Source organism: Caenorhabditis remanei, chromosome IV (genome assembly GCF_010183535.1).
Source record: "Caenorhabditis remanei strain PX506 chromosome IV, whole genome shotgun sequence".
In the NCBI taxonomy this organism is placed as follows: domain Eukaryota; kingdom Metazoa; phylum Nematoda; class Chromadorea; order Rhabditida; family Rhabditidae; genus Caenorhabditis; species Caenorhabditis remanei.
In genome coordinates, this window is record NC_071331.1 from 22,877,445 (window position 1) to 22,898,508 (window position 21,064).

A 21,064-nucleotide genomic window follows, 5' to 3' on the forward strand; every position below is an offset into this window, starting at 1 on the left:
GGAAAATAGAGACGCAGAGAGACAAGAGAATGTTGCATAGAAAAAGGAGTGTCAAGACCAATTTGAATACTAATTTAGTGTCCTTTTAGGGATTCAGGAGATGCAAGAATATAGAAAGAAAGTGTTGAGGAAAATTGTGCTGGGGGAGACGCAGACAGCGAGACGCTATAACTGTCTGCGTCTCTCTCCCTCACTCGCACTACTTATAGCTGTCTTATCTCAAGAAGAGGGGATGCTATCAAAAAGTTGTAAATTACTAAAATGTAGAGCTTGAAATTTTGAACATTTTATTAGTTGACCTATTTTTTCTAGCTCCGCCCATTTTTGAGATATAGCCGCTAGAAGTTAAAGAAAGAAACTCATGGTGTCTGGCTGTCTGCCCTCTAACGCTTTTATCTTAAAAACGGGCGGATCTAGAAAAAAGGTGTCAACTAGAAAAATGTAAGAAATTTTATGTAGATTATTTTTGTAGTTGACAACTTTTTTCTAGCTCCGCCCTCTTTTTGCTTAAAAACCAATTTTTGAGTTTGTAGTTTTCTTATAGCTGTGATAGTTTCTGAGATATGTGAGGTTTTTTTTAAATCGAAGTGATTTAAGCAAGATTTTCAAATTTGTATTTTTATTTTAGATTAAAAAAGTATTAGAAATCTAATTTTTCATAAAAATATCACAAAAACTGCTCACAAAAATGTCGAAAACAGAGTTTATTTAATTCACAATAGGAAATTCAGACTTTTTAGACTGATCAATTCCAGAATCCCGCCAAAAAGCTTGGAAAAATTCTGAAAATACGTTTTTTTGAACAATATTTCATACCACAAAAAACCACAAAAAACCATCAAAATCGGTTCGAAGAGACGTAGAGAAGCTAGAGCGTCTTGTTGTCTGCGTCTCTCCAAAATTTCAAGCGGCGATATCTCAAAAAGGGGCGGAGTTATCGAAAATGTGTCAACTAAAAAAATGTTTGGAATTTAATGATGAATATTTTTGTAGTTGACAACTTTTTGATAACTCCACCCCTTTTTGAGATAGAGCGATTTGAAGCGGAGAAGAGACGCAGACAGCCAGGCACTCTCTCTTCTCTGCGTCTCTTCTTAACTTCAGTTCGCTTTATCTCAGAAAATAAAGGAGTATTTGAGGTTTAGTAAACGGGTGGAATCAAGGGAAGCGATTTTTGATAGGGTTTCAGAAATTTCAGAGGGCTGATGGGTGTCTTCTGATTCTTTTTCCGAAAATTCCGGATCCTTTTGGGTCTCCAAGATATCCGACCATGACTGGGTGTCTTCTGAATCCGTTTCTTCCAAAATCTCCAGATTTTCCAGCTCGTGATCCTTAGACGCCTTCTCCAGGGCTTCTGCCTCCTCTAGCGCCTTCAAAACCAATGCACTCGATTGTCGAGGCAAAACTTTGTTGGGTACCATATTCACCATTTGTGGTCGAAGGCCTAAAAATGTGAAAAATTACAAATGAAAGGGGGGGTTTAAGTGCCATAACATGGAAAGGAGCGGAGCTATCAAAAAGTTGTCAACTACAAAAATAATCATCATTAAATTTGGCATATTTTATTAGTTGACCACTTTTCGATAGCTCCGCCCCTTTTTGAGATAGAGCGAACTGAAGTTGAGAAGAGACGCAGAGAAGAGAGAGTGTCTGGCTGTCTGCGTTTCTTCAAGCAGCTGTATCTCAAAAAGGGGCGGAGCTATCAAAAAGTTGTCAACTACAAAAATAATCAGCATTAAATTCGAAACATTTTGTTAGTTAACAACTTTTTGATGGCTCCGCCCCTTTTTGAGATAAAGCGATTTGAAGCGCAGAAGAGACGCAGACAAGAAGACGCTCTAGCTTCTCTACGTCTCTTCGAATCGATATATTTCAAAATGAGACCAATTTTTATGGTTTTTCGTGGTTTTTGAATAAAATCTTGATCGAAAAACGTTTTTTTTTCAGAATTTGTCCAAGTTTTTGGCGGGATTCTGGAGCGCTTCTGTCTAAAAATAAAACATTTCTATTGCGAATTGAAACTTATACCAAATTTCACTGTTTTTGACATTTTTGTGACCAGTTTTAGTGATATTTTCATGAAAATAGATTTTTTATACGTTTTCAAGCTAAAACAATGTAAAAATTTCAAAAATTTTGCTTAAAATCACCCAAAAATTGACCAAAAGTTACTAACCTAAGGTTTGGTAGAGTCCATTCATCGTGATGGGAGCCAGATACATCATTTGGGCCTCTGACGTCTTCTGGGTGTCTTCTGAATCCTCTTGAGGCGTCAAATTTATTGGAGTCGCTTCAGGAATCTGAAAAATACATAATTTTTTTTCGTTTTTGACCAGTAAAACCCGTTCAAAACCAAAAAAATCAGTTTAAACTGTTTAGACCGTTCAAAAACCGTTTAAACCGGTTGAAACTGCTGAAAACCGTTTTAAAACCGTTCTTAATACAGTAATGATTTCAAAACGCGTCAAAGGCACGCCAGACAAATTGAACAACCCCTTGAAATAGGTCTGTCCGTTTATCTATATGTCTGTATGTCCGGATGTCTCAAAACAAAAAATCAAAAACACGTCTGAGGTGCGCTAGACGATTAGAGCATTCTCTGTGTATGTGAGTTCTAAACGCGTCAAAGGTGCGCCAGTCAGACAAAATGTCGTAATGTCTGTGTGTCCAGATGTCCGCCTCTCACCTCTTTTAACTGCTCCTGGAGTTTCTTCACGTGCCTTCTACACGGCTTCTTTTTCTTTTTTGATGCAGATAATTTGAGTTTTTCAATTTCAGCTAGCAGACGTTGATTTTCCAATTCCTTCTCGAGCAGTTGAGATTTTCTGAAAATGAGTGCATCTCAAAAATGGGGGGGGGGGCTAACAAAAAGTTGTTAACAACAAAAATGATCAGCATAAAATTCTGCACATTTTGTTAGTTGACATTTTTCTTCTAGCTCCGCCCCTTTTTGAGATATAGCAGCTTCAAGAGGAGGGGAGACGCAGAGAAGGTAGAGAGTCTGTGTCTCTCCCCAAACTTCAAACCGCTATAACTCAAAAGTGGGCAGAGCTAACAAAAAATTGTCAACTACAAAAATGATCAGTATAAAATTCTGCACATTTTGTTAGTTGACAACTTTTTTCTAGCTCCGCCCACTTTGGAGATATAGCGGCTTGAAGAGACGCAGAGAGGTCAGAGTGTCTTGTTGTCTCCGTCTCTCTCATCAACTTCAAACCGTTATATCTCAAAAGTGGGCGGAGCTTACAAAAAGTTGTCAACTTCAAAAATGACCGCCCATTCGTCCTCTATCTATTCATATAAAATTTTTTGCATTTACAGTACTCCTTTCAAGCCTACAGTACACTTTACTTACGTCTCCTCATGCTGATTCCTCTCAAATTCCAACTCCGCCTCCAACTTCTCGATTCTCTCTTTCGGTGTCCAAGGTCCGAGACACATTGTACAGTCTAGAACTGATCTGAAACAAAAAATTGGGGGTATTCGGGGTAAAAATTTGATAAAAAATGCGAAAAATCGATAAAAATTGGTCAGAAACGGCTAAAAACGATCAAAATCAGCGTTCAAAGTAGTTGTAACTCGCTTCAAAATAACAATTGTGTAAAGAAATCTATACCAAAATGTAGATCACGACGTGATCTACATTTTGGTAAAAGTTCCCTATCATAATGTTTATTTTGAAGCGAGTTATGGGGTCTAGAAAGATGAAAAGTGTGTAGAAAAGGTAAATGTCTCGTGGAAACGAGAGGCATTACAATATTTGATGAGTGTTGGGGGGTCAAATGGCCATCCGAACGGGGGGTCACTCGTTTCTCTGCGTCTCTCTATCTCTCTTCCAAATGGACCACGGAAGAGTCCAAATTATTGATTCTCTGAATGAGCGGTCGAAGCCTTCGGACATCCGGACAGACAGACAGAGAGACAGTCAGACGTAGGATCAGTAGGATCTTCCTACAGTACCCTTATTACTTGCATAGGGTCAGAATGTAAAATTCAATAAAATTTAGGTACAGTAACCCAGAGGATCAATGGGATCAAATTTTGAAGGAAAAACGTGCAAAATTGTCGAAATTTATTGGGTTTTATGGAAAAAAAGGTAAAAAATTGCAAAAAAAGAAATAAAAATGAGAATTTATCAGTTTACAGAAGAAAAGATGTCGGAAGGTCATTATCGAATCAGGTAATTAGAGATAATTAGGTATAAATTAGGAATGGATAACAAAATGTAAGAAAATGATACAGAAATAGATTTTTTAAAGACACGTTTAAAATGGTGGAAATCAGGGAAGACAAATTGATACAAGCCGAAATTTTGTCAAGAAAGTGAAATTTGGGGCGGAAATGATTAAATATAGGATAATTGAGGTGAAAATGCGCCAGAAATGGCAAAAAAAATGGTCAAAATTAGTTGAAAATTGGGAAAAACTGGTTAAAATAGTGAAAAGTGGGTCAAAAATGGGTCAAAAACGACGAAAATAAGCCAATTTTACCAATTTTCTGACTATTTTTCAAACATTTTCACATGAAAAATTGGATATATGTCAAGGCAATTAGGTGAAAATGAGCATAAATTGGTAAAAACTGCTCAAAAATGTGGGAAAATCGGTCAAAAATTAGTCAAAAACGAGTGAAATAGGTCTATTTCGAACAATTCAGACCTATTTTTACCTTGATTTTCGACTTTTTTAAATCAAAAACTGAATAAATAAAGAAAAATTTGGTAAAAATGGGACAAATCGGTGGAAATATAGCCGAAATAGCTTAATATTTCCTATTTTCTGACCATTTTTGACCAATTTCGACCATTTTTGCACGAAAAGTTGGGATAAATAACAAAAGAATTGGGTGAAAATGATGAAAAAATTCGTCAGAATGAAGAAAATCGGTCAAAAACGACTGAAATAGGCTAATTGTTCCAATTTTCTGACTGATTTTTGCTAAATTTTCAACCATTTTTACACCAAAAATAGGATAAATGACAAGAAAAAACGGTCAAAAATAGCCGAAATTGCCCAATTTCACCTATTTTTTGCCGAATTTTCGACCATTTTTACCCAATTATTGATCCCACAGATAACCCCATCGATTTCCAGTCTGTGGATCATACTCATATCCCCATCGATCATCCAGTTCCTCTTGTTCCGTCATAATTTGCACAATTTCCTGATTCAACTCCTCGATCCGTCGATCCCGTGAGTCCGCGTAGTCCTTAAAATGCTGAACTTCTTGCTCCAAACAACCAATTTTTTGATTCAACTTCTCGATTTTCTTCTTTTGTTGCGTCACAATTCTCTGCGCCGCCTGGTAATTCTTTTCGGTTTTCAGGAGTGCTTGAGTCTCCAGGCTCAATTGGGATTTGTAGTCTTCCAAGTGCTCATTGTGCTCTTTTTGGAGCTCCTGACTTTGTGCAAATTGTCTTGACAACGATTTCTTTGTCTCTGCCAATTCTTCGTACATTGACTGTAACAGTTGTGTCTTCTGAATCTGGACCTGAAGTTTCTGATCGACATCTTTTAAGAATTGGATCTCTTGATTCTTCTCAACCAATTTCTCAGTCATCTTCTCCGATTCCTGCTGAAACTCCTGATTTGCAATGTCCATCTCAAAGAACTCGCTCTTCAACTCTTCAATTTTCTCCTCTTGTTTCCGAATCACTTCATCCTTCTTTTTCATCTCCTCCTCCATCTTCTGCATCTTCTGATTGTTCTCCAGAATCTCCAGATCCCGATCGTTGACTCTCAACTCGAGCTCCCGAATCTTCGCCATAGCCAAGTCGTTTGTCTCCACAAGGCTCCAATATTTCTGATGGATCAAGGTGTCATTTTGCTTCTGGAGCACCTTGGCCGTAAGATTCTGGAGGTCCTCGGAGTGTTGTTGCTTGAATCCGTTGAGTAGGTCAGTGAGGGTTTGGAGATTGTTGTGAATCGATGACATGTCTGGTGCTGGTGGGGAAGGTCTGGAACATAAAGTAATTAAATATTCGGAAGGCGGGGCGAAAATATGTATTTTGAGCTTAAAATATAGCGGTCAGGAGCGGTTTAGCTCTAGCGCAGTGAGGCGTTCTCAAAACAGTACTAATTGTATTCGAGCTCAAATTGAAAATTGTGCGAGCAAACACGATTAGGCACAGTCAGACAAGCTACAATTAGTGGCCGAGCTCAAAATCTAGAGGTCACGCAGTCAAGAGTGTTGCCTGACGATTCAAATATATTGGTTCAAAGCTTCTATATTCATCAAATAGCTCTTTTCATACTCTACATTTTTTTTGTTGACCGTTTTTTGATATCTCCCTTCCCCGCTGAGTTACACATCTTTGAAGGTGAGAAGAGCGCGCAGACAACCAGACATTCTGACCTCTCTGCGTCTCTTCTCAACTTCAATCGCTTATATCTCAAAAGTGGGCGGAGCTAACAAAAAATTGTCAACTACAAAAATGATCAGCATAAAATTTTGAATATTTTTGTAATTGACAACTTTTTGATAGCTACACCTCTTTTTTGAGATATGCCGGTTTGAAGTTTGGAGAGAGACGCAGACAATTTAGAGTGTCTCGTTGTCTGCGTCTCTCCTCGACTTCAAACCGCTCTGTCTCAAAAAGGGGCGGAGCTATCAAAAAGTTGTCAACTACAAAAATGATTAAAATTTTATGCTGATCATTTTTGTAGTTAACAACTTTTTGATAGCTCCTCCCCTTTTTGAGAAATGACGTTTAGAAGTTTGGGGAGAGACGCAGACAAGGTAGAGAGTCTCGTTGTCGGCGTCTCTCCTCGACTTCAAACCGCTGTGTCTCAAAAGAGGGCGGAGCTATCAAAATTGTCAACTACAAAAATGCTCAAAAATTTAAGCGCTACATTTTGTTAGTTAACAACTTTTTGATAGCTTCGCCTCTTTTTCAGTTATGATGGTTCCCTTAGATCCGTTCCTTACCTCTTATCTTCTTCCTTGTTCTTGCCATACATATCGTAGAATCTTTTCAATCTTTCCTGAATACTCATTTCATATGGAACAAATCCTACGTTATGAATCGGTTCAGCTTCCTCCCGCTCGGCTTCCTCACTGAAATAATTATTTTAATTAGTCTAATTCACACTTTTCATCCTTACAAGCTATCCGCCTCTTCTTCTGGATCGGATTCGGAAATCACATCATTAAGGTCATCTGAATCGTCGGAATCGTCTTCTTCAGAATCCCAGTCCTCCGGACCATCCGACACCACCTGACTCCCAGACGGTCCTGGCTCCGTGACATGCTCCTTCTCCATCGGAAACATTGGAATCGGTTCGCCACTTAGAAACATCGGGTAGTAATATCCTGGGAACATCTGGTTACTAGCTACAAAATGAAGTGCCTTCTGTTGGTCGGCTTGGAGCTTGTCGGCAACTTGGTCAGCCATGAGAGGCAGCGATTGGATAGGTGGAGAGAAGATTGTGTTCTGGAATGGGAGAGGATTGAGGAGTGCGAAAATTGGGGAAGACGGGGAAACGAAAGAGATCGAGAGCAAGGAATAAGGGTCTAAGGGTCTAAGGGTCTAAGGGTCTAAGGGTCTAAGGGTCTAAGGGTCTAAGGGTCATAACTGAAAAAGGAGCGGAGCTATGAAAAAGTTGTCAACTACAAAAATATTTATCATTAAATTCCGCACATTTTTGTAGTTGACCACTTTTTGATAGCTCCGCCCCTTTTTGAGATATAACAGTTTTTCTGAAGGATGTGGGTTTTCGATTGCCTCTAGTAGAGAAGGTGCTCTGGGACTTCTAGGTGTGTCTGTCTGTGTGTTGAGGTGTCCAGATGACTGAAACCCTAAATGCGGTGAAAAATCGCATAAATAAGTCTAAACTAGTCTTAAGACACCAAAAATTTACTGGAAGTAGCTCAAAATACGCTCAAAACCTTTAAAACTCTAATGTTTTCACTGAAAACTTGTATTTTTCTACTCAAAATCGGCTAGTGAAAGTTTTCAGACATGAAAAATCGAAAAATTCTCAAAATTTCACTCTAGAAACGTGTAAAAATCAAGTTTCTAGCAGAAAATCCGCTTGACCCAGTAGTTAAATTAGACAGTACCCACTGCACTGAGAGTGACCAGGGTTCGATCCCCACCCGAGGTCGACTGTTTTTTGTTTTTCGAATTGAGACTGGATTTAGACATCTGGGCGTCTGGACACCCAGACAGACAAAAATTGGACATTTGGGCACATTTGGAGCCTAAAAATCCCCAAAAACCCCGAGAACCTTATTGAAACACTATACAAAAAATTCAAAAGACAAAAAGAGGAATAGAGACAATGGCAAATACCTATGCATATGATGTACAATGCCTGTATGTCTATGGGGGAAAAGAGGTGTGTCCTAGAAAGGGACCAAGAGGCCTGAGAGACGGTCTCTATGTGTGTGTGTGTGTGCTAATGAACAGGAGGAAGGGTGACCTCTAGGACCAAGCGGACACCGTTGGACTCTCCACTGTGCGCGGGAAGAAACGGTCTAGACGTAGACGTAGACGTAGATAAGCTAATGAAGAGAAGGAGGAGACGTGACCCCCCACCAAATAGTGTGTGTGTGGTGAGCGGGCAACGGTGACGGCTCATATTGATTTGGGGGTCTAGGGTCCTAAGGTTGTGCACACACACACATCCATACCGCGCATTTTCCTGGTGCGGGAAGGGCGGAGAGGATTACTGACCTAGGACTAGTGATGAAGGAGTAAGATATACATATTAGGAGGCGTTTTAGGGTGACGGGACGGGAGGGAGGAGACGGGAGGGAGGGACTAGGAGGTGGTAATCCAGACGGTCCTGGGTATTTGCGGGATCTCAATTTACGCCGGCTCTCTACCGTACTTTACCCATAGAGAGTTTCAAAAGTACGGTAGTCGTAACAAGACGGGTCTAGAGGAAGGTGGTGGTGGTCCCTAGATCCGAGGGGACCCAGTGGATATAGACAATGACAAAAATAGGAAAGGGGGCAAATTATTGGTTACGGTGTAATTGGGAGTAATTAAGTGAGGGAGTATTATAATTAGAGTGATCAAGGGATAAGAGAAGGAGCGCCGGTGAAATGAAAAGAGTAAAGTTAGGAGATGATAATGGTAATGATCATTATATAATGGTTGGAAGTTGTAAGAATTTACACTTGGAAATAGACTTCAAATCCAATGAAAAGTTCTGAAATTTGGTCAAAATCCGGGTGAAAATACTCAAATCTGTGCAAAATGAGATGAGGATAACTGAATTCAAGCTGGAACGAGTCAAAAGAAGCGAACAGCCTGCGGGGCTGAGGGGCTGAGGGTCTGAAGGTGTAAATGTGGATAGATCTGATCCTGGTGACGTGGCGGACAGGTAATTGCTTTTTTTGGGTGGAGAAGGGGTTCGACTGCCTCTAGGAAAGTCTATCTGGGTGTCCGAGGTGTCTGATGCCAAAAATCATCAAAAAACATTGAAATCCAACAAAGTTACAGATTTTCGAAACATTTCGAAAATCTAAGTTTCACAAAACTAGCTGTAACTTCCCCCAATCTCTTCCAACTTGAATTATATGCGTATTTTCAGATTCAGCTCACCAAGACGGTTCAAATGAGTATAATCATGCCTAGGTTCTGTTCACTTTGGGTCTCGCCACGAAAACTACAGTAACCCGGGACCGGTTTTCGTGGTGGGACCCAAAGTTGTCGGAACCTAGGCTTGTGGGTACTTTTTTGAAAGCTCTCGTCACGCTGAATCTGATGGTAACAGTCAAATCGATGTAGAAAATTGTTTATTGCGGTTAAAATGTGATTTTTTTAAAAAGACAAAATTTTTTGTTTGAAATTAAAAAAAAAAGAAATCGATCACCACTCTGCGACCATCCAATCGGGTTCCTCTTCCTCTTCTTCTTCCACTTTTACATCTCTCACCACTACAGTATCATCGTCAAGCTCCGCCTCCTCCAATTTCTTCTCCAATTCCAAATTATTGATTTTCAGCGTCTCAACCTCATTTTTCAGCTTCTCAATTTTTTCAGCATTATCCGCCTGTCCGATTTCCAGTTCCCTGACTCGTTTTGTCAAATTTTTCAAATTTTTCGAATATTTCGACTGAATCTCCTGCAGATTCTCTCCATAATCCCGTCTCGCTTTTTTTTCCAAGCTCCGCCCACTCGATGGCCCCGCCTCCTGTCGTTTTGCGGCTCGACGCTTCTCGAGAATTCCATTTTTGATTTTTTGTTGATTCAGAGGGTCCTCGACGATTTTTGTGACGTTTTCCAGACCTAAAGCGGACATAAAGGAGGTGTTGTCTTTGAGGAAACTGAAATCCTTGGATTTCCGGTGGAAACGTTTGGGAGCGGTGCTGAAAATGTGGAAAAATTGATAAAAAAAGAGCTGAAAATAGTAAAAACAGGTTGAAACCCCCAAAAAATTGCCCAAAAAGTCACTAACCTGACTTCTGGAACAGTCGATGCACCATGTTGGGTACCAGATGCACCATTTGTGGTCGAAAGACCAAAAAGGTGAGCTGGGGCCAAAAAGCTGAAAATTGGGAAAATTTTCATTAAAAATGATTAAAAATTTTGTAAAAAATGATAAAATTTGAAAAAAAGTCACTTACATGCATTCTAGACGAGCCGATGGGTTATGTAGAAGGTTCATTAGATCGTTCGAAGGATACTCGCTGAAAATATAAAAAATTGATGAAATTAAGATTAAAATGATCGAAATTCGGTCAAATTTAGGTTAAAAATATATAAAATCATATGGGAAATGATGAAAATTGGATAAAACAACAAACTACCTGACATCTGGAACAATCGATGCACCATATGGAGGGATTGATGGACTGTATGGAGTATAGTCGCTGAAAATATCAAGAATTAATGAACATTAAATAAACATATTCAAATACATACAGAAAATCCTTAAAAATCACTTACTACAATTTCGGGACAGTCGATGTTGGGAGATCAGATGCACCATTTGTGGTCGAACGGCTAAAAATGCGAAAAATTGATGAAACTTTTGTTTAAATGTGAAAAATTACGTAGAAAATGGTTAAAACTGTCTAAAAACTAAAAAAAATTGTTCAAAAAATTAGTAACCTGAGTTCTGGGACAGTCGATGCACCATGTTGGGTATCAGATGCACCATTTGGTGTTGAGAAGCTAAAAATGTGAAAAATTACGTTTTAAAATAGTAAAAACTTGCTAAAAACACCAAAAAATGCTTGAACAGTGACTTACTCAGCTTGTGAAATAGTCGATGCACCATGTTTGGTACCAGATGCACTGTCTAGAGCCGAGAGCCTGAAAATGTAAAAAATTGATAAAATTCTAATTTAAGTTGTTAAAAATTACATGAAAATTAGTAAAAACAGGCTAAAAACACCAAAGATTGAGCAAAAAGTTACTAACCTAAGTTTTGGAATAGTCGATGAACCAAATGGAAAGTTCGTCCGATCGTACGAAGTATATTGGCTGAAATTATCGAAAATTGATGAAATTAAGATTAAAATGACTCAATTTTAGACAAATTTAGGTTAAAAATATAAAAAATTACATAGAAAATAGTAAAAACCAACTAAAACACCAAAAATTGACCAAAAATCTACATTACCTAACATCTGGAACAATCGATGCACCATATGGAGGGTTTGATGGACTGTATGGAGTATAGTCGCTGAAAATATCAAGAATTAATGAACATTAAATAAACATATTCAAATACATACAGAAAATCCTAAAAAATCACTTACTACAATTTCGAGACAGTCGATGTTGGGAGATCAGATGCACCATTTGTGGTCGAACGGCTAAAAATGTGAAAAATTGATGAGATTTGAGTGAAAATCAATTAATATAGGTTAAAATGCCGAAAATTACATAAAAATTAGTAAAAATTGGCTGAAAACACCAAAAATTGATAAAAAAGTTACTAACCGAATTTCTGAGCCAGTCGATGCACCATGTTTAGCACCAGATGCACCATTTGGGGTTGAGAAGCTAAAAATGTGAAAAATTACCGGAATTTGCCAAAAAATCACATTTTAAAAAGTAAAAACTTGCTAAAAACACCAAAAATTGACCAAAAAGTCACTAACCTGAGTTCTGAGCCAGTCGATGCACCATGTTTAGCACCAGATGCACTGTCTAGAGCCGAGAGCCTGAAAATGTAAAAAATTGATAAATTTTTAATTTAAAATGTCAAAAATTACATGAAAAATACCAAAAATTGACCAAAAATTCACTTACATGTATTTTAGGTCAGCCGATGTTTTATTTAGACGGTTCATTAGATCGTTCGAAAGATAGTCGCTGAAAATATCAAAAATGTTAAAATTAAGATTAAAATAACTGAAATTTAGACAAATTTAGGTTAAAAATATAACAAATTACGTTGGGAACGATGAAACCTGGTTAAAACAACAAAAATTGACCAAAAATCGACGTTACCTGACATCTAAGGCACCAAATGAAGAAAATTGACTGTATGGATTGAATCCGCTGAAAGTATTAAAATTTATTGAAATTTAGGTTAAAAATATTAAAAAATCACGTAGAAAATAGTAAAAATCGGCTAAAAACACCAAAAATTGACCAAAAAATCACTTACTATTTGATTGGGGATGTCGATACAGCAGGTAAAGGGCTCGATTCATCGTTTGGAGTGAATGAGCTGTAAATTTAGGAAATTAGGATTAAAAATGTTGAAAAAATTGTTTAAAAAGTACGTTTCGAGGCAAAAAATGTCTAAAACTACTTACCCCTCAACGGAACGGGTCGATGCATCATGTTCCGGGTCCGATGAATCTGGGGAGGGACTAGATCGGAATAATGATCTGAAATCAGCAGAAATTTACTAATTATTTAATTGAAACCTTTAAAAAAGTTTCAATTTTTTCTATAAAACCGAAAAAAATTTTTCGGCTTCGAAAAAAGTCGATGCACCATATTGAGCACTTTTGTTTTTGACGGTTAAAGTTAAATTTTTTATACCAATTTTTAATACGGAAGTGCAAAAATCCTTAGAAAATATCAAAAAAGTCACTTACCCGAGTTTTAGAGGGCGCCATGCTCCATGTTCAGCACCAGATGCATCGTTGGTTGTAGTCAACCTAAATACGTTGTAAAATAAAAAAAAATCAATGAAAATGACCTAAAAATGGCAAAAATTACGTAGAAAATAATAAAAACTAGCTAAAAAGATCAAAAATTGACTAGAAAAATCACAAACCTGAGTTCTGGGACAGTCGATGCACCATGTTGGGCACCAGATGCACAATTTGAGCGGGAGAGCCTGAAAATAATAAAAACTTATGGAATTTGACTAAAAATAAGCTAAAAATGCCAAAAATCCCATAAAAATTAGTAAAAACTGGTAAAAAACATCAAAAATTGACTAACCTGACTTCTGGGACAGTCGACGCACCATGTTGGGTATCAGATGCACAATTTGAGCGTGAGAGCCTGAAAATAATGAAAATTTATGGAATTCGACTGAAAATGAGCTGAAAATGGCAAAAAACCCATAAAAATTGATAGAAACTGGTTAAAAATCACTAAAAATTGACCAAAAAGTCACTAACCTGCATTCTGGAAATGGCGATGGACCAAAAGGGTTTTTTGGATCGAATGGTGTATGTTGTCTGAAAATATCAAAAATTGATAAAAGTTCGATGAAAGATATTGAACAACAAAGTTATGCTAAAAATGTCAAAAATTATATAAGAAATGGTGAAAAACCCCAAAAATTGAACGATTCAACCGTTAGAGAGGGCTAAAATAAACAAAAATGTCTAAAATTCATGAAAAATCGATCAAAATTGCTTTCTGTACCTCTAAAACCAGAGAAAACTCAAATTCGAAAAAAAAAAGTCGATGCACCATATTGAGCACTTCCGTTATTTCCCCTCATAACTCTTCAAGGACCGCCCGTAGCAAAAAAGTGATAAACTACAAAAATAATCCATAAGGTGTGATCTACTGAATAAACATAATTTCATAGTAGTTATCTTGTTAGCTGGCGCGCGTTAGCCGTTTTTAATCTAGTTTTTAATCATAAAAACTCAAAAAAAAATTTGCTTTCTAAAATCTTTAAAATCTTTAAAAATCACCAAAAATGACTTACTTGTTTTCTGGAAGAATAATTACACAAGGTCGGGAACCAGATCCACTTTTTGGGGTCGAGAAGCTGAAAATGTTAAAAATTAATGAAAATTGAAAAAAAAAGTGAGCTAAAAATGTGATAGATTACGTGAAAATATTAAGAACTGGTTGAAAACACCAAAAAATGACCAAAAAGTCACTAACCTGACTTCTGGGACAGTCGATGCACCATGTTGGGTACCAGATGCACCATTTGAACATGAGAATCTGGAAATAGTAAAAATTGATTGATTCGACACAAAAAATGAGCTAAAAATGTCAAAAATTACAAAGAAAATGGTAAAAACCGGCTAAAAACATCAAAAATTGTCTGAAAATCTACACTACCTGACTTCTGGGACAGTCGATGCATCAACTTTTCTCATCTCTGCTCGCCGACGGCGTGAAAACCAAACTTGCACCTGAAATTTCCTGTAACTTTCCCGAGAAAAAAGAATCGCCTTCTACCTCCCATGGCTCTTTTCCAATTATCGAAGCGATCCGCTCACGCTCGAAGACGTCCGGATAATTGGTGGTTTGAAACAGCTTTTCGAGCTCATCGGTTCTAGAAAAATGAGCAGTTTTATGGTTCAAAACGGTGTAAATCAAGAAAGAAAGAAAAACAAAAACCAACTCACCCATCTTCTACTTCCGTTTTGACCATTTCGAATTCTTGGTATGAATCCGGATACTCCATTAAAGAACGTTGGAAAAAAACACAAAATTACCTGAAAATTAGCTCAGATTCAATACAGAAGAAAAAGCAGCAAAGGAGCGCAAATTTGAAAAAAAAAACTCCGTTTTCAGAAAAAGTCGATGCACCATGAGCTGAAATAGGCAGAAACAATTTGGTTGATCGGTAATTAGTGAATTAGTGTTTTTCTAGCATTCAAAAACAATAAAATCGTTCAAAAATTGGTCAAAAATTAGTCGAAAATGCAAAAAATTAAGAAACTTTGAGAAAAAAACATCTTTCTTCAAAAATATGCAAATTTTCTTTTCAGTTAGAACACAAGAAAGATAGAAGAAAAAGAGCGCGAAGCGGTTAGTCACATGATTATTATGAATTGAAGAGAGAATACTTCCTGACTTAATTCCATACTTCCTGACTTAATTATCTTGCTTTCCACGTATTTCCCCTCCTACCAGGTCTTTAGCCTCGTGAGGGGCATGATCCGGTCTCCTGTATATTTTCATGATTTATATCCCAGTCAATAAATTAAATTAAATTAAATTAAATTAAATTAAATTAAGAGAAAAAGAAGAGGGGAACACGGAGAGTGGTCAGTCGCTGCCAGAAGACCACGAGAGTATGGAGGAGCGAGGGGTGAAGAGGAGAAGAAAGCAACGTCCGTGCGGACGGACCTTCCCAGCGGTCCTAGTGGACAGAAAAGGGGGACGTTCTCACTGCCGTTCCATAAATTAGCCTAGGAGAGAGAGACAGCATTGTCTATATACCAGAGCCGCCGGCTTTATTAGAGATGAAATCGTGAAAACTGGCTAGAACACCAAAAAATGGTCAAACAGTTGAATTCTCCAAAATTCTACAGTTCATATTTCAAAAATAGGCGGAGCTATCAAAAAGTGGTTAACTACACAAATGATCAACATAACATTTTGAATATTTTTGTAGTTGACAACTTTTTCATAGCTCCGCCCCCTCCGCGGACCCTCCCAGCGGTACTTGCGGACCGGAAGGGTCCGTTCCATGAATTAGCATGGAAGAGAGAGAGGGATTTCCTAATAATATACCAGATGGTGTATATGAAGCCGGCGGCAAGATTAGAAATAATTAGAGATGTGTAATTAGATATGAGAGATAATTAAAGACGGAGATAATTTAGAAATGAGTGTTCTATAACTCTAGAAGGCGCCGTTTTCAGTGGAAAATGTTAAACTTTGAGAGGGTGTTACGGTATCACTTATTGTCCCACCAAACAAAATTTTGTATAGATCATACAAATCAGTTGTAATTCTACATTATTGTAGTTGACAATTTTTTTGTACGGACACTCCCTAGAGAGTTATGGGATGGATAAACAGAAGTGCGCAATATGGTGCATCGACTTTTTAGCGACACCTAAAGTGTTTTTGAGCGATTTTTTCATTATTTTAAGAATTTTCTTTGCTTTCAGCATGATACGGATCATACAAATCAGAAGTAGTTCTACATTATTGTGGTTGACAACTTTCTTGTACGGACACTCCCTAGCAAGTTAAGAATAAACAAAGTAATTTTTCCCTAAAATCGACCAATTCCAGTGCACCATAACTCTGTAGGAAGTAAGAGAGTAATCTGGAAATAAGCGAGGTGGTGGTGGTGAATGAGAAGGCTTCTATGTATGTGTGTGTCGGGGGATTCGTTTCCCCACCGACTTCATAGGCTCCGCCTCCTCGTTATCCCCCGTATTAGGCAGGTGTTGGCACGGGGAGAGAGAGCTGAAGAGAAAATGTATATTAAGAATTGGAGAAAAGGAGAATGTAGTGGGGGATAAAGGAGATGGGAAGATTAATAAATGGATTATGAAAATCGAGCTAACTATTGAAGGTCATGGACTCGGTCTGGAGTTATGGGTCGTGACCTATATCATTGGAAAGCTGAGAAAACGCAGATTCCAAATATATATTCCCGTTGTCATGACAACGGAGAGAAGGAGAGATAGAGATGAGAGGAGACACGCAGAGATTTTTGGGGAGAGAGAGCTCTAGACATCGGGACACACAAATTCACCTGAAATCGATGAAAGAATTTGAAAAAATGACTGGAAATCCATCGAAAATAGTCAAAAACTTAAATTGTCTGGCGCGCCTTAGGCGCGTTTTCCATTTATTTGCATTTTTCATGAAAAAACCAGAAAAATGCATGATCTAGACAATCTTTTTCAGAATTGTTTTTCTTTTTTCACTTTCGGACAAGAAATTTCCATTTCCATGCAACTCTGGTGAGCAAGAACGCTCTAATTTACATGACAAAATCTGGAATTTTCAGGTTGTTCATAAATTCTTGTTAACTTTCACTTTAAAGGTCTCTCAAACGTGGTCGTGACCTATATCATTGGAAAGCTGAGAAAACGCTGATTCCAAATATGTATTCAGTTTTTGCCCTCGAGGCCTGGTATTCGAGAAAAACGAGGTCAAAGTTCGGAAAAATGATAAATTACTGCTTTTTTAACGCGCGAAAATCGCCAAAAATTTCAAACCGTTTTTCGCGTGTCAGAAACGCAATAATTTGTCATTTTTCGAAACTTTGACTTCGTTTTTCTCGAATAATAGGGCTCGAGGGCAAAAACTGAATATATATTTGGAATCAGCGTTTTCTCAACTTTCAAGTGATATAGGTCACGACCTTCGCTAGTAAGGATTCTGACGTTTGAGAGAGCTTTAGAGTGAAAGTTAACAAGAATTTATGAACAAGCTGAAAATTCCAGATTTTGTCATGTAAATTAGAGCGTTCTTGCTCACCAGAGTTGCATGGAAATGGAAATTTCTTGTCCGAAAGTGAAAAAAGAAAAACAATTCTGAAAAAGATTGTCTAGATCATGCATTTTTCAGGTTTTTTCATGAAAAATGCATATAAATGGAAAACGCGCGTAAGGCGCGCCAGACAATTTAAGTTTTTGACTATTGTCGATGGATTTCCAGTCATTTTTTCAAATTCTTTCATCGATTTCAGGTGAATTTGTGTGTCCCGATGTCTAGAGCTCTCTCTCCCCAAAAATCTCTGCGTGTCTCCTCTCATCTCTATCTCTCCTTCTCTCCGTTGTCATGACAACGGGTCCTCCAGAAGAATAGAAGGATGTTTGGACATCTGGACACACAGACAGACAGACGAATGTCTCTGCGTCTCTCTTCTGATTACACACTCTCTCGGTTGCTATGGCAAACCCTACGAATCGGAAATTTATTCTTTTTCGAAATTCGAATAATAAAATTTTAATGAATTTTTGGCAGTTTTAAAAGTTTTTTAGGTCAGCAGATGTCCTCTGAAGTATCAAACCAATTATTTCGTGAATTGGAGAAAGCTTTCGGGCGGGGAGACCACCCGAATGCATTCCAAACTATGACGAAGAAGGATGGGAAGTCGGTGAGTGGAATAAATATAAATTTGGTGCTGAAATTGACATTTTCAGACTGTTAGAATTGAAAAAATTGAAGTTTTAACTCAAAAACTGGTCTTAAACTTTCAAAACCAGCAATCCAGACCGGTTTTAGACTGAAAATAGCATTTTGAGAATAAGAAGACTGGAAAACTCAAGTCTGAAATCAATTTAGCAAAGCTCTGGCGCACATTTGACGTGTTTTGACAAAAATTTGGTAATTTTACTCAATTTATATGTTTTTTAACGCATTTAGGTTTGAAATGCTCAATTTTTAATATTTCAACAAAAAACCAGATTAAAAAAAAGAGTTTAAAAAAGTATGAAATATTGAATTTTTGAGTCAAAAGTTCTCCAAAATACTACACATTGTATCTCAAAAAGGGGCGGAGCTACAAAAAAGTTGTCAACTACAAAAATAATCAGCATAAAATTTTGTATATTTTTGTAGTTGACCACTTTTTCCTAGCTCCGCCCATTTTTGAGATATAACGGTTTGAAGTTTGGGGAGAGACGCAGACAACGAGACTCTCTAGCTTCTCTGCGTCTCTCCTTAACTTCAAACAGTTGTATCTCAAAAAAGGGCGGAGCTATCAAAAAGTGGTTAACTACAAAAATAGAACACTAAATTTGGTCTATATTGAGACATTTTCGAAAATTTGAGATTTTCGCTAAAAAACCAATTTTGAATCAAAAATTCAAATTTCTTCTATTTTCTGTTAAAATCTGGGTTTTTTGTTGCTGAAAATAATATAAATTAATTACTTTAAATTTAGATGTGTCAAAAAATGATTAAAATTGAGTGATATTAGCTCGAAAACTAAGAAAAACAAAAATTTCAGTCAAAACGCGTCGAAGGCGCGCCAGACTCACATTTTCTCATATCTAGATACTTTTTGTGCAATTTTAGACTATTTTGAGCTGAAAAATAAATTTTTTTAGTGTTAACAACTTATAAATGTCAATTTCAGCGTAAAATCTGAACATTTAGAGCTAAAATTGTCTATTTCAGCTCCAAAACGAAGAGCAAGACCTCCGGAAAGTGATGCTCCGAATTGTTGAACTCCGTCGAGCCCAGATCAACGGAATGGTTGATCCGGCGGGAATTCAAAAATCTCAAAAATCTGAGAATCCAGAATTCGAGAAAAAAGTGGAGACGGCATGGGCCGCATATCAGAGATATCTCAATGGAGAAACACCAGAAGACGCGATTTCAGAGGAGGAAAAGCTGAAAATCGATCAATTTTTGGCGCGTTTTGTAGAGGAAATTGTACAGAAAGGGGCGGAGCCTCCAGAAGAGCTCACCGAAAAAATTTCCGTCCTAACCATTGCCAACAAGACATTGCTCAAGAGAAATGAGGAGCTTCATCGAGAAATTGAGACGCTGATCGATGAAAAAGAAGAATTGGAGGAGAAGATTCGAGAGATGAAGAGGCGATTGAGGGAGATGGAGAAGAGGCTGAAAGGGGCGGAGCCTCCTAAAATTTGAATTTATGTATTTATGTTTGATTATCTATCTGTATACATAGGTTTTGATTTAATGAAAATGAAACATTCTAAACCAAGAAATTATTTAAAAAATGATTAAAATTGAGTAAAACTACCTCCAAACACACAAAAAACAAAAATTTTGGTCAAAACGCGTCGAAGGTGCGCCAGAATTTTTATTTCAGATTCAACATTAAAAAATTTGGTTTTTGTGCAATTTTAGACCATTTTGAGCTTTAAATTCAGTTTATTCAGTGTTCAAAAGCTTTGAATGTCAATTTCGGTCTAAAATCTGAAAATTCTTGAAATTTTAAACTATTTTTGAGCTAAAAATTGTAACTTTTAGCTCCAAATCGAGAGACGCAGACAAGCTAGAGAGTCTCTTTGTCTGCGTCTCTCTTAACTTCAAACCATTATATCTCAAAAAGTGGGCGGAGCTATCTAAGAGTTGTCAACTACAAAAATGTGCAAAATTTTATGCTGGTCATTTTTGTAGTTGACCACTTTTTCATAGCTCCGCCTCTTTTTGAGATACAACGTTTAGAAGTTTGGGGAGAGACGCAGACAAGCTAGAGTGTCTCGTTGTTTGCGTCTCTCCTCAACTTAACACCATTATATCTCAAAAAGGGAAGGAGCTATGAAAAAGTTGTCAACTACAAAAATGTGCAAAATTTTATGCTGATCATTTTTGTAGTTGACCACTTTTTCATAGCTCCGCCCCTTTTTGAGTTATAGCGATTTGAAGTTAAGGAGAGCTAGAGTGTCTCGTTATCTGCGTCTCTCCCTTAACTTCAAACCATTATATCTCAAAAAGGGGCGGAGCTAGGAAAAATAAGAAAAAGTTGTCAACTACAAAAATATGCAAAATATTATCAGATTTTACGCTGAAATTGACATTTATAAGTTGTTAACACTAAAAAAATTTATTTTTCTAGCTTAAAACGGTCTAAAATTGCACAAAAAGTATCTAGATATGAAAAATGTGAGTCTGGCGCGCCTTAGACGCGTTTTGACTGAAATTTTTGTTTTTTCCCAGTTTTTGAGCTAATATTTTTCAATTTTAATCATTTTTTAACACTTGTAAGTTTAAAATAATCAATGACCAAACTTACTGTTCTGTTTTTGTAGTTGACAACTTTTCAATTGCTCCGCCCCAACTGCAAAAATATTCAAAATTTTATGCTGATCATTTTTGTAGTTGACCACTTCTTTCTAGCTCCGCCCACTTTTCAGTTATAGCGATTTGAAGTTGAGGAGAGGTGCAGACAACTAGACTCTCTAGCTTCATACGCCTCTCCTCAATTTCAAATCGCCTGCAGATTTTCGGATTTTTTTCAATGTGACACCTCTAATTATCTGTTCACTGATTGACA

At 37.3% G+C, this 21,064-nt stretch overlaps 4 protein-coding genes across 4 annotated transcripts; 1 reads left to right on the forward strand and 3 right to left on the reverse strand.

Annotated features, from left to right (window-relative positions):
* Positions 1-1,115: 1,115 nt before the first annotated feature.
* GCK72_015854 (uncharacterized protein) lies at positions 1,116-3,441 on the reverse strand (the record flags this gene model as incomplete). Its single annotated transcript, XM_053731177.1, has 4 exons — positions 1,116-1,444; positions 2,177-2,300; positions 2,687-2,825; positions 3,356-3,441. The coding sequence occupies 4 exons, from the start codon at positions 3,439-3,441 to the stop codon at positions 1,116-1,118; spliced, it is 678 nt and encodes a 225-aa protein (XP_053585949.1).
* A 1,617-nt stretch (positions 3,442-5,058) lies between these two features.
* Positions 5,059-7,393, reverse strand: GCK72_015855 (uncharacterized protein; the record flags this gene model as incomplete). The annotated part of the gene is made up of 3 exons (XM_053731178.1): positions 5,059-5,956; positions 6,928-7,056; positions 7,104-7,393. 3 exons carry the CDS (start codon positions 7,391-7,393, stop codon positions 5,059-5,061), a joined length of 1,317 nt encoding a protein of 438 aa, XP_053585950.1.
* Positions 7,394-9,820: 2,427 nt separating this feature from the next.
* Positions 9,821-14,803, reverse strand: GCK72_015856 (uncharacterized protein; the record flags this gene model as incomplete). Its single annotated transcript, XM_053731179.1, has 25 exons — positions 9,821-10,319; positions 10,409-10,498; positions 10,578-10,640; positions 10,761-10,823; positions 10,900-10,956; positions 11,065-11,127; positions 11,206-11,268; positions 11,377-11,439; positions 11,579-11,641; positions 11,718-11,774; positions 11,902-11,964; positions 12,063-12,125; positions 12,214-12,276; positions 12,415-12,465; positions 12,575-12,637; positions 12,726-12,800; positions 13,014-13,076; positions 13,196-13,258; positions 13,366-13,428; positions 13,548-13,607; positions 14,090-14,152; positions 14,272-14,334; positions 14,455-14,528; positions 14,575-14,671; positions 14,745-14,803. The coding sequence occupies 25 exons, from the start codon at positions 14,801-14,803 to the stop codon at positions 9,821-9,823; spliced, it is 2,064 nt and encodes a 687-aa protein (XP_053585951.1).
* Positions 14,804-18,082: 3,279 nt separating this feature from the next.
* Positions 18,083-19,692, forward strand: GCK72_015857 (uncharacterized protein; the record flags this gene model as incomplete). Its single annotated transcript, XM_003094867.2, has 2 exons — positions 18,083-18,190; positions 19,216-19,692. The coding sequence occupies 2 exons, from the start codon at positions 18,083-18,085 to the stop codon at positions 19,690-19,692; spliced, it is 585 nt and encodes a 194-aa protein (XP_003094915.2).
* Between the last annotated feature and the right edge of the window lie 1,372 nt (positions 19,693-21,064).